This window comes from Piliocolobus tephrosceles, chromosome 3 (genome assembly GCF_002776525.5).
Source record: "Piliocolobus tephrosceles isolate RC106 chromosome 3, ASM277652v3, whole genome shotgun sequence".
Classification (NCBI taxonomy): domain Eukaryota; kingdom Metazoa; phylum Chordata; class Mammalia; order Primates; family Cercopithecidae; genus Piliocolobus; species Piliocolobus tephrosceles.
Window position 1 is genome coordinate 177,272,178 of NC_045436.1, and position 13,381 is coordinate 177,285,558.

At 52.2% G+C, this 13,381-nt stretch overlaps 1 protein-coding gene across 3 annotated transcripts in view; it reads left to right on the forward strand.

Moving 5' to 3' along the window:
* The window catches only part of STK32B (serine/threonine kinase 32B), a 423,693-nt gene that overhangs the window by 376,273 nt on the left and 34,039 nt on the right, over positions 1 to 13,381 (forward strand). For all 3 annotated transcript variants that reach the window (XM_023206694.3, XM_023206695.3, XM_023206696.2), the window contains 2 exons: positions 3,830 to 3,946; positions 7,083 to 7,208. In XM_023206694.3, coding sequence (XP_023062462.1) covers positions 3,830 to 3,946; positions 7,083 to 7,208 — 243 coding nt within the window. The remainder of the gene's footprint in view (positions 1 to 3,829; positions 3,947 to 7,082; positions 7,209 to 13,381) is intronic.

Here is a 13,381-nt window from a genome sequence, read left to right on the forward strand (position 1 = left end):
GCTGTGTTTCCCAGACTCTAGGACCCTGCAGAGATGATCCGACAGTTCCAGAGGCCGGGAAAGTGTTTCTCCGGGCTTTGGAGGTTTAAATTACCTAAGGAACTGTTCTTCACTGTCATCTGTTCTGTGTTTGGGATTTTGAATAAAAAGATTTTGGGGAAAAAAACATTGGGTTAGATAGTCTCCAAGGCCCAGCTCAACTTAAACAGTTAAAATGACAGACATCCGGCAATTCTTTTCCTCTGTCTTCTATTTTTTTGGTAAATTGGCATTTTGTTTTTTGAAACCGAGTTTCCTGGAATAGAGACACACCCGCACTCCATAATAAGTATATCCAATGTCCCACTGCTAAAATTGCTTTTACCAGCAGTACATGGAGTTACTTTACCTTGTAACTACCAGCTGGTGTTCTGACTCAACACATCCTAAGGCCAGCGAGTGAGAACTCAGCATCAGTACCAGCAGACAGGATATTGATCTTAATATTTGTGAATCTTCTTGTAAAAGAACCTACGTTTCTCTACAACCACCCAAACAGATGAGGGCTGAACCTGGTGCCTAAAGCTGTGGAACTTGTTTTAGTCATGATGTTCCAAACTCTTTTCTAAATGTACGTCCTGCACTGGCTTCCTGGCGCGTCGGAGTTGTTATTATCATTGTTTTTGTAATTGGTCTGGTTGCCTCTAGAAGGAGAGAGAATTATAGAGATTAGGGAGAAAGAGACAGAGAGAGAGAGAGAGAGAGAGAGAGAGAGAGAGAGAGAGAGAGAATAGCTCACGTGGAGGCCCAGTGGAACAGCAGAATTGATGAGCACCTTGAAGTGACCAAGAAGGAAATAGGGAATGACATGTAAATGGTAAGAAAACGTTTACATTTGTTTCTGGCTGGTGTTCAGGTTGGGTGCTTGGATCCTCGGTCTCTGGTGGCACTGCAGAAAGACCAGGGGATGAGAATCAGGGACATTCGGAAAGTCTCTTTCCGTCTGCCAGCCTCAGTTTCCTGACGTTTGAAATGAGGGACGAAGTGCTGCGTCGTTATCCAGAGTCTGCACCTCCAACAGCTGGGTTTTCAGGGTAGGGGTGGGACTGTGTTGGGCAGAACTGTTTATTGAAAGGCAAAAAAAACAGGAAGGAGCAATTCTAAATAGTCCAAAATGGCCGGGTGCGGTGGCTCACGTCTGTAATCCCAGCACTCTGGGAGGCTGAGGTGGGCAGATCACCTGGGGTGAGGAGTTCGAGACCAGCCTGGCCAACATGGTGAAACCTGGTCTCTCCTAAAAATTAAAAAAATTAGTGGGGCATGGTGGCGCACGCCTGTAATCCCAGCTACTCAGCAGGCTGAGACAAGAGGATCTCTTGAACCCGGGGTGGAGGTTGCAGTGAGCCGAGATGGCACCATTGCACTCCAGCCTAGGCAACAAGAGTGAAACTCCGTCTCAAAAAAAAAAAAAGTCCAAAACTGGACTCAGCCCCAGTTCGTCTCCCAGTGGTGGCCCTGAGCTCTGGGTCTCCTGCCTCTCTCCCTGTGGAGATTAGAGAGAACTCCCCTTCCCTAAATGTGCCCAGCAGCCCCATAGATTCCCTCCCCAGCACTGATTCCACCCCTGACCTCTCTTTACTGCCCATCTCTCTCCAAGACAGTGAGCTCAGTGCGGGAGGGACCATGTTTGTCCTACTCACGCCAGGTGCCGTGTACAGAGGGCACCAGCTCATCACAGGAGCGGAGTCAAAGTCAGCCATCTCTAGTGAGAGCTCTGTGTGTGGACGGTGAGAGCTGCTGTGCATTACCTGTGATGGCCGTGACTAAGATCCACACACTGGGTGGCTTAAACAAAAATTATTCTCTCACAGTTTTGAAGGCCAGGAGTCTGGGATGAAGTGGTTGGCAGGGTTTGTTCCTCCTGAGGCTGAGGGAAGGACCTGTTCCAGGCCTCTCTCCTTGGCTGGTGGATGGCTGTCTTCTTCACGTCGTCTTTCCTCTGTGCGTCTTTCTGTGCCTTAAAGACCCCCTTTGACAAGGACTCAGGTCTTGTTGAATTAGGACCGACTCTAATGACTCAATTGGATTACTTCTCTAAAGAGCCTATGTCCAAACAAGGTCACATTCTGAGGTCCTGGGAGCTAGGACTTCAGCATATGAATTTGGGGGACACAATTTCCCTTGTAACAGCAGTGGTCAGAGGCGAGCCTTGGCCATTCATACTGCCTGGCCTTTCACCTCGGTGCCCAGCTCCAGGATATAGTGCCTCGGTTTTGTCTTCTGTGAAATGGTCATGTTAACAGTCACCAGTTCATAAAGAGTCTAAGGGGCATTTTCAGTTAAGGTCGGCTCTCATCATTCTAACTATGGTAGTTGTTTCTGGCGAAGTGCGAAGGGGTCTCACACACGCAGTGGTGGGCAGAAAATGCTCATTCATGGAAGTCACCACTTCCCATTGGATTTTTTAAAAATTGGAGAAAGATTTTTGAAAATGTTAGTATATCCACTTAATTCGCCTTTCTAGAGAGCCCACAGATTTTGGTTTTGCTCTGCCTATTATACGGTGAAATGGACAGGCCCTCATTCAATTAACAGATAAGAGAGAAGGCTAAAAAGTCAGAAAAAAAGCTCCTTTCTGGGTGTGCACATCTGAGCGGGCACAGGCACATCCCTCAGGGCCAACGTCTTCTCCAGGGCCCCCTGTTTGGTAAAGATAAAGGTGTCCCTTCACTCCAGGGTTTTTATGGTAGTAGGTCTAACATTTAAGTGTGTTAGACTGTGCTCTGGGACTCTGCTCGATGGCAGACACTACTGGGGCCCTGAGAACACAGAAGTGAGCGTGGTCAAATTCCCCCTTTGAGCAGCCCACAGCTTCGTGGAGGAGACAGACAGCAATAATTGTATTGGCACATATTAATGGCAATCAACTTTATATGGGTTAATCGCGGATTCATCACTCCGATTTCTCCAGGACCAGTTTGTTGCACCACCACACATGCCAGGGAAATTGTTGCTTTTCTAATCCCAAGACATGTGACCATGATACCAACCTGAAAACATCTTGGACCGCAGTTCAGCTGGAGAGGCTCCAGGAGAGACATTCATGGGGGTCGGGGCAGGGGGAGCGGGGGCCGGGAGTGCACTGCTGCTCAGAAGCACTCCAAACCTTGTCCCCAGGGCCACAGTCAAGAAAGTCTGCTCGAGCTTTGAGAGGGGCTTAGAAGCAAGAAACTGCACACAGCAATGTTGAGAAAACATGGTCAGGAGGCTTCATTTTCTACCAAGTTTGGAAATTGGGGGATAGCAGAGCTTACACGTCCTCATCATGAGGAGGGGAGGGCAGGCGAGAAGGCAGGGGACGAGGCTGGAGTCCTCCCATCCCTCAGCCCAACCACACCCAGACACTGGCCATCTCCGCCCTGCCCACCCCATGGGCCAGTTCAGCCAGGACAGGGAAAGTGGTGGCCAAGGCCCAGTAGCAGGTGGGGGCTATGACTGGAGGTGTCCCTGGGTGCACCAAGCCCGTGACTGGAGCAGGGACTCTGGTGTTAAGCTGCTGAGAGTGAGTCCTGCCTCTGGTATTTATGGGCTGTGTGACCTCAGTGAGCCACCCCTAACCTCCTGTGGCCACAGGAGCAGCACCCACCTGCCGGGTCCTGCGCTGGCCCCTGGGCCCGGTTACTGTTGGCACATGGGTTCAGGCCACCTGCTCTGCCGTGAAAGAGAAGCACCCACTCTTACTTGAAGAGGAAGAATAAACCATCCCTCATAATCACACAGTCTTAAAGTATGTGGATGGTGCCTTCTGATGGCCCTCTCTCTGATTCTGGCTGTTGTCCTTTGGTTGCAGAGGCCGTACGAAATCCACTCGGCCACGCCCATCGATGAAATCCTCAACATGTTCAAGGTAGAGCGTGTCCACTACTCCTCCACGTGGTGCAAGGGGATGGTGGCCCTGCTGAGGAAGGTAAGGGGGCAGCTGCCAGCCTGCCCCACCAGGGAGCTGCAGTGAGTGTAGAAACAGCCATATCAGCACACGAAGGGGTGAGAATACAGATGGCATACCAGGGGTAGAAATGATCGAATCAGCTGCGCCCAAATGCCAAATGCTTTGGAGTAAGCACTGTTACGGGGGTGCTTGCAGATCAGCACACCTCGGAGGACAGTGGCGACTGTGACAGCTCTTGTCACTCTGCTATGAGCTCCTAATAAACAGAAATATTAATGCATGTGGTTTTTTGTTTTTTTGCAGTCTTGCTCTGTCGCCCAGGCTACAGTACAGTGGTGCGATCTCAGCTCACCGCAAGCTCCACCTTCCAGATTCATGCCATTCTCCTGCCTTAGCCTCCTAAGTAGCTGGGTCTACAGGCGCCCGCCACCACGCCCAGCTAATTTTTTGTATTTTTAGTAGAGACAGGATTTCACAATGTCAGCCAGGATGGTCTCGATCTTCTGACCTTGTGATCCACCCGCCTCGGCCTCCAGAAGTGCTGGGATTACAGGCGTGAGCCACCATGCCTGGCCTGCATGTAGGTTTTTAAAATCTGCTGTACATGGTCTTTTCACTCAATGACCTGTAAGAAATTGGGTATCTCAGCCGGGTGTGGTGGCTCAAGCCTGTAATCCCAGCACTTTGGGAGGCCAAGATGGGTGGATCACCTGAGGTCAGGAGTTCAAGACCAGCCTGGCCAACATGGAGAAACCCTGTCTGTACTAAAAATACAAAATTAGTCAGGCGTGGTGGTGCATGCCTGTAATCCCAGCTACTCGGGAGGCTGAGGTAGGACAATCACTTCAACATGGGAGGCGGAGGTTGTGATGAGCTGAGATCACACCATTGCATTTCAGCCTGGGTAACCAGGGCGAAACTGAAAAAAAAAAAAAAAAAAAAGAAAGAAAGAGAAGGAGAGAAGGAGGAAAGAGGAAGGAAGGAAGGAAGGAAGAAAGGAAGGGAGGGAGGGAGGGAGGGAGGGAGAGGAGAAAAAAAGAAGGAAGGAAGGAAAAAAAGAAGGAAGGAAGGAAGAAATCTCCTTGACTTTCTGCAGGAACTGTTGCTATTAGAATAAAGCAGTGATTCTCAAAGTATGGGCCTAGGACCAGCCAGCATCAGCGTCATGTGGGAGCCTGTTAGAAACGCACATCCTCAGGCTCCACCCAGACCTGAATCAGACGCCCGGGGTGGGCCCCACTGTCTGTGTCTCCATGAGGTCTCCAGGTGGTTCTGGTGCGCACTCCAGTCCAGCATGGGCAGATCTTGGTGCCCTGCCTTCAAAGCTCCCTTCACATCCTCCGTGAGGCATGGAGCTCAGTCTTGCATGAGGTTGGCACCCAGTTGTTTTTAAAGCAATGATGACAACAGTAGCCAGCACTGTTGAGGGTCCTGTGTTCTAGGCCATGTGACAGCTCTTCTCCCTTACCCCTCTCAAGCCCTGTGAGCAGGGGGAGTGTCATTATCCCAGTACCAGAGATGAGAAAGCCAAGGCATAAGAAAGCAAAACCAATCAATGCCACAGAGCTATTAAAAGGCAGAATTAGGATTTTGATCCAAACCCTCCTAACTCCAGGTCCCAGCTTTTAATCCCTACATGGCTATAATGGCTTGTTGAATTACTAATCAGTTAAATTACTTTAAAGGAAATCTGCCGCCTGCTTCTTGAGAGCTTGTTTGGAGGCTATAGCAGGGGAGCACAGCTGCTCATATACCCTTGACCAAAGACCGGTCCTCCTCTGTTGGGGATGGCCGTCCTCTTTGACCGAGTGCACGGCTTTCGGAGGGATGCACCTGGAGCCATGAGAGAGCAAGGGCACACCTGCCTAGCCAGCCAGATCAGCCAAATCAACCCTGGAAATCAGTGGCGTGGCAGGTGTCACAGCCAGGTCGCCCTCACATCCCATCACCTGGTTCTTATAAGTCAGTGTCTCTTAACCCTGACTGCTCTTTAGAACCATGTGGAAGCCTTACGTACCACCAATGCCTGCACCTCCCAGCCAACCCAAGTGGCTCAGAATCTGGCCCTCGGGTCTGGGCATCAGCATGTTTTCAGAACAGCCACCCTGAACAGTGAACTTCCAGATGGCATTGAAGTGGAACCTGCTTAAGTTGGCACCCATTGTTTTGGGACAGTCCCTAAAGAGTGGCAGCCATGATCAGCAGATGCAACCCCTGCTAGCTATCCCTGTGGACTGTGACTCCAGCCACTCAATGGGCATAGCTGGGAGATTTCTGCAGTGACAGGTGTGTGTGAACTGGCAGGGAGCTCTGACTTCCAGCTCCACCTGTGGACACTGCTGTGCCCGCCCCTTTCTAAGTATGTGCCAGGTCCTTACCAGCCCCATTTGGTCTCATCCTACCATGAGCTGGAAGTGGAGGAGTCTCCATTATTTCTCCTGCTTTCAGGGGAGGCAGTGAGGCAAGTAACATCAGCTCGCCCAAGGTCACAGCTGTTAAATGGCAGTCCCAGGGCCAGGCCTCTGTCTTTTCATTCTTGGCCCCTGTGCTTTTTCAATAGATAAGCTGCAGGGTTTTGGCAAGTTGGGAGCCCCTCTGGGATGCCAGGTCATAGTCTTTGGCTGTTCTTATCCTGCGTCCCTCCTTATTAGCTGAAACTCAATTAGAAGAGAAGCTAAAAAGTGTCCCCTTGGCTACAAATGAGGTCACTTCATTGGGTCACAGAGGTCACCTCGTAGCTGTCCAAGGATAAATTTTATTACAACTTGGTGCCTCCCATTACCAAGTTGGAAATCCTAGTATGAGGCAACTAATTCTTTCTATTTGTAATTGGATGCTTCTGCAGACATCAGAGAGGCAGCCTGTTACAGGCTCCAGTCCCAGAAAGGAACACGGGGCTGAAAGTCTGGTCCCTGCCCCAACAGCCCCTCACTGGGTGACCTCGCAGAAGCAGCCTGACCTCTCAGTTTCTCCCTAGCTATAAAGAGATGAGTGCAGATGGCACTTCCAACAACAGTGACCCAGACAGGGCACGACATCAATAGGGCATGAAGAGCAGAGGCACATTACCTGCCATGAGACCCCATCCTTCAGAGTCCCCGCTACCCTTGAGGGATCCCCAGTTCACGGAAGCTCATTTGTCCTCCGACTGCAGCTCCTGACCAAGGATCCTGAGAGCCGCCTGTCCAGCCTTCGTGACATTCAGAGCGTGCCCTACTTGGCTGACATGAACTGGGACGCGGTGTTCGAGAAGGCACTGATGCCCGGCTTTGTGCCCAATGTGAGTGGAAGTCCCATCTGATGTCATGCCACCCCTCTGCAGGGTCCCCACCTTGGTGCAAAGCAAGACTTTGGCAGCTGGCCAGTGAGCCCTCTGCTGGCCACGGCGACCTGAGCACCAAGGGCTTATGTCTTGCTGGAATTCGGGGTGAACTTGGGCCTGATTTCCAGGGTCCCAGCCATGCAGGTTCCCTCCTTGTGGTAGGTCCTTTGGGGGTGCCAAGCCTTCTCTCTGTCACTGAATCCCACCCCCATGTGCTCAGGTCCAGGTGTGGGGGTAGCAGGCTGATCTACTCTTCTGCCTCCACAGAGCTGACTGCCAAGTACAGGAAGACAGGCGATGACCTACCCCGACTGGGCAGTCTGCACTTGCTGCACAAGCTCGGAAGGGGGAGAGGTGGGATGGGAGGGGCGCAGGCAGGGACTTCTTTTAGGGAGAGTCGGCAGAGTCCTAGAGGTGAAGTGAGGGAACCAGGACTGCAGGGATGGGCATTGAGCCCTCCAGGCAAAGGGATGGCCAAGGTCACCTCTGGAAGGCAGCAGAAAGCCTGGGTTTCAAAGAACAATTTTATAGCATTTAAGGGAATAAACCAGAGGGAAAATAATAGGAAATGGGACCAGGAGGGAACACATGCCACACCAAAAAGGCTTCCAGAGGCCACGGTTAAGGTTTTAGGTTTTGTCCCCTGGAAACTGGAGCGTTTAAGGCAGGCAGGTGAAAGCAGTGGATTTACATTTTAAAGGAGGATTCTGGCAGGAGCTGCAGGCTCCTGGGTCCTCCAGGAGAGATGCTGGAAGTTTGGACCTGCCTGGAAGCCTCCTGTGGTCCCTTCCTGCTGGGCAGTTGCATTTCTCCTGGAGGAAATTGCAGAGAACACCTGAGGAATAGTGACAATTGGGGCAGAAATCCTGGGTGACATTCTGGTTCAGCCACCTCTGCCCTCTGTGACCGAGGAGAGCATACCCCCTCCCCCCGCTCACCTGTCCTTGCCCTGCCTTGTGGCAGTGGTGTGAGCAGGAAAGAGATCACAACATGTGCTCTTTGTCGATGCTGTTCCAGCCCCGTATGATGTGAATGGAGGTGAAGACTCCAGCCTGGAAGGCAAGAGATTTCTTGGGCCCACTAGGCTGGTTCCTGGGGAGCCTCAGACGTTCCCGGCTGGTGTTTCATGTCATATTATTTTAAAGACTTCTGCCACTCCTTTTGGTGCAAAAATAATGTTTCCCCACATCAGTTTCTCCAAGAGTTCCAGGCTTCCAGACCGTTTTCACAAACCGTGGTAGCAGCACACACACACATTTCTGAACACAGCCTGCCCAGTGTTCACCACTGAATCCAACCGAAGCCAAGCCTGGCTGATGCTAATCTGTTCCTGTCCTCTGCCTGTAAGCAGTGTTGCATCCCCACCTGCTTAGCCAGTACACCTGGTCCAGGGCTGGCCCTGCTCTCCCCTGAGCCCACCTTTCTCCCCACTTCCCTCCCAGGCAGGGCTCCAGACAGGCTATGTAATGGCAGGTCGCACGGTGCTGCGTCCCTGTCTCCCAGGCCTGGCCATGTGCCATTCCCACTGCCTGGACCTCCTACCCACCCCAGCCTGCCTGACCCTGGGGACTCTGCCCGGCTGGAAGGCTTCCTTGACCCCGCGGTGGACATGGTGCTGCATCTGAGTCCAGAAAGCTCCCTGGCTCTTCAGACACCCCTCGGACTGCTGTGGGAAACAGGCCATGGGGACAAAGTGTCCAGGGCAGGCTTAGCACAGAGTGGCTATTTAGGTAGAGCTCTCTGCTGTTCTCCCGATATAATTGTTGTAGGGTTTCACTTGGCCAACTGGGAGCTCTGTGTGAGCTGTGTGTGCCTGTGTGGTATGTGTGGAAGTGTCTGTGTGTGTGCCTGTGCATCTGCGTGTGTCTGTGTGTGCACGCCAGTGCATTTGTGTGTACCCATGTATCTGTGTGTCTGTATGTCTGTATGTGTCAGTGTGCATGCCTATGTGTGTGTCTATACGTCTGTGTGTGTCTATGCATCTGTGTGTTTGCGCCTGTGTATCTGTGTGTGTGTGCCTGTGTTTGTGTATCTGTATGTGTGTGTATCTGTGTGTGTGTCTGTGTGTACCTATTATGTCTGTATATGTCTGCTTGTGTGTCTATGTGTCTGTATGTCTGTATGTGTCCGTGTACCTGTGTGTGTGTGTGCCTATAGGTCTGTGTGTGCCTGTGCATCTGTGTGTGTGTGTGTGCCTGTGTTTTTGTGTCTGTGTGTCTGTGTGTGTCTGTGGGTCGGCAGGTGTGCCTTGGGGCCAGGAGGGGCAGCTGTGGGGGCAATAGCTCCATGCTGGCAACAGGCAGTCTCCATCCCATTTCCCACCCTATTCTGCTGGCCAATGAGAAAGGCAGCTATGGGTGAAAGCGCAGACCTCACTGTCACCATTCTGTGTCTGCCGAGCACCTACACCCACCAACGCTGTGCTGCACAGGAGCCGAACCCCTGGGAAGAAAGCAGCCCCAGGGCCAGTTGCTAGGGAGCTCACAGATAACAGTGGGCAGCCCCCACTGTGGATTACCTTTGGGGAGGGATCATTCTTTGGGATGGGGGACTGTCTTGTGTCCTGCAGGGTGTTTAGCTGCACCTCAGGACTGTACTTATGAGATGCCAGTAGCATCCCCTCTGTTGTGACCACCAAAAATGTCTCCAGACATTGCCAAGCATCCCCTGCAGATAAAGTTGTCCCCAGTTGACAATCACAGGACTAGGGTTTTGTGGAGCCATAAGCCAATAAGCCTACAAAGACAGAAAATAAACCAGGGGTCAGAGCCCTCGGAAGGAGACCAGCAGGCCCTGCTGAGCCGGGAGTAAAAGTTTGGGTCTCTTCTGCCATCTCTGTGACCTCAGGCGGCTGCACCCCAATTCTTCACAGATCAGATGAGAAACCAGGACCCTCGCAGAGCCTGGGGAGTAGTTCCCGGAGGCTTCCAAAGCCTCGGCTCTGAGCGTGTTCCCTTGGCTGACTTCCTTCTGAACGCAGGGTTTGGACAGCCCAGAGAAATACGCCCGCCTTCTCCATGGGCTCTGATCTGCCAAACTCAGGGTGAGATTGACGAAGGCCAGGAATCTCGATGCAGTCCTGCACATCAGGCACAAATTGCCTGATTAATGCTTCCTTGCGTGGTGTCTGAGCCTTCCCCGAGGCTGTGTGCTGGGATGCCCTGGAGGGCACCCAGGGCCAGCCTGTGGCTTTGCCATATTGTGTGCCTGTGCCTGTTGGCAGGTGCCTACCTTTGCAGCCCCCTGGCCTGCCACTCCTCCTCAGCCCCTCTCCTGCACACACCCACAGACCGTTGCACACTCACAGTCACACTCACACATAGACACACACGCACACTCATTTCCCACGCACACATGCACACTTGCCACCACACACAGTCTCACACACACATACACACTTACCCTACACAAACACATGCATTCACATATACACTCACCCACACATACCCTCACACACCTGCATACTCCCAGACAAACACACACACACACACGCAAGCCCCTCACCACATGCTCACCTACAGGGCCATGAGCCTCAGCCCCACCCACAGGCCCGTAGCCTCCCTCTGGCTCTGCTGTCTCCTAGCTGGAACCTTGCACAGGCCACTTCCTCTTCTGGCAATCCCTTCCTCTCCTTGTCCACAAGGCAGTCTCCTACCCCTCCTTCAAGACAGCACAAAGCAAGGACTGGCCCATTTCCCAGTCTTGGCAGAAGCCTTTTGTCTGTATTAGGACATTCTTGCATTGCTATAAAGGAATAACTGAGGTTTGGTAATTTATAAAGAAGAGAGGCTTAATTGGCTTACAGTCCTGCAGGCTGTACAGGAAGCATGGTGCCTGCATCTGCTTTGTTTCTGGGGAGGCATCAGGGAGCTTCCAGTCAGGGCGGAAGGTGAAGCAAGAGCAGGTGTGTCACGTGGCAGGAGCAGGAACAGCAGTGGGAGTGGGGGGGTGCCACACATTCTTAAACTGCCAGATCTCTTATGAGAGCTCCCTCACTATTGTGAGGACAGCACCAAGTCATGAGGGATCCATCCCCATGAACCAAACACCTCCCACCAGGCCCCACCTCCCAAACTGGGAATTACATCTCAGCATAAGATTTTGCAGGGGATATGCAAATTATGTCACCTTCTGAGTGAAAGACAAGCCCAAACTTGGCCTCCTCTGCAGCATTCCCAGCCAGTGCCACCACCTGCCTGCACAGAGCAGGCCTCAGCCTCTCCCGAAACCGTCTGCACGGGTGTCTAGGGATACATCAGTGGTCAGAACACTCTGTCACAGTGCGCCTGCCATCCTGCTGGGAGCTTCGGAGGATGGGGGCCCTGGAGTGCTGGCTGGCCTCTGCCTGAGCCAGCCCCCAGAACAATGGGTGACGATCGAAGGCACTAGAAGGCCTAAGTGTGTGCTTGTCATGTGAGTGAACGAATGATGATGGCCAACAGGACTGAGCATGTTCTGTGTACCTGTCATTGTCCTGATAACTCTGTTTGCCTTATCTCGTGTCAGCTTGACACCAGTCCTGGGAGGTGGATCCTGTTAATAGCAATCTCAGCAAGGTTAGGCAACTTGCCCAAGATTTCCCAGTGAGAAATTGACAGAGCTTGAATTCAGATGATCTACATCCAGAGTCTGCATTTTTATGAATGAATGAATGAGTGGCAGGCAAAACAGGGCAGAGCCTGCATTTTTATGAATGAATGAAATGAATGAATGAATGAATGGCAGGTAAAACAGGTCTGGAGAGACCCGGGCCTGAAATTCAACTTGCTCTTTAGGGGAGGGCAACTTCTGGAGGACAGATGTGTGAAATCAGGGAAGGGGATTATAGTTGAATTCCAGGAGTTGGTGATGATGGACAAAGCCCAGTGCCAGGCAGGGGAAGGGAGAGGCCACTGACACCGCGAACCCACAGAGGGCCCACAGCAGGTCACAACAGAAAGGATGAGGCCCGGCCTCTAGAACTGGGAAAGCAAGGGGCAAAGGACATAGGACTCCACTCCATCAGCCCACGAATGACACACTGACAACAACGGTGACATTTATTGGGCACCTACTGGGTGGCAGGGGCTGGGCTAGGAGCTTTTCTTGCATTTTCTCATGTCAGCCTCACAAACTTGCACTAGTGTCCTGATCTTACAATGTGGAAACTGAGGCCCATAGAGGTTTAGGGAGTTCCTGGGAGTTAGGGAAGCCAGAACTTTCCTCAGTTGTGTCTGCAAAGTCCCTGTCTCCCTCCTGCCCCCAGGTCATGGCAAAGGCACTGACTGCCTAATCAAGCGGATTAGGCAGCATGGCCAAGGCAAGTTCAGCCTTAGGTAGCGAGACCCTTTCTTGTAAATTGGGTTCAAGGCCGGGAATCCTAGGGAGGTGAGGGGACAGCAGAGAAGCAGAGGGAATGGGCAGTTGTGGAAGGGCCACCGTGGTCAAGCAGCCACTGTTCTGGAAGCTTAGCAAACTCTTCTCATCTGATCCCTCAACAACCTCTGAGCCTGCCGTATTTCACAATGATGAGGAAACTGAGGCAGAGAGAGGTTACAAATCTCCCTCAGCGTCATGCAGGTAAAAGGAGAGGACACAGGGCCCAGTGGCAAGGCTGGCTGACCCCAAGGCTGTGCCTCGCCTCTCTCCTTCTTGGCCAAGTCACAGCAGGCCCAGCTCCTAACAGGCCCAGGGACCACCACTGTAGGGAGAGCTTGCTTCATGCCTGGCCCTAATTGAAGTACTTTATAGATATTATATTATTAATTCCCTACATGGGAATTTTTGTCACCCAAACTTTACAGATAATGAACGGAGTCCCAAGGAAGTCATGAAACTTACAAGGTCAGGAAGTAGCAAAACTGGGATTTTTCCCTGTGAAGCTCCAGAGCTGCTGTCATAGCCACCAGGCTGCATTGCCTTTGGGGACCGGCACCTGCGGCTGTCATCTGGGCTACAGCTCAGGAATGAAAGTGGCTACCAGGAATCTGGTCCAAGGCCCAGAAGTCAGGGAGACCTAAATTCCTCCTGACCACAGTGGGAGGAGCCCCTGGCCAGGAGCAGGGCCGGGCCTGGGGGTCAGCTGACTGTAGCTCCCCGGCGGGAGCAGGGAACCAGGGCAGGAAGTTGGGCAGATTTTGAGCTGAAATTGT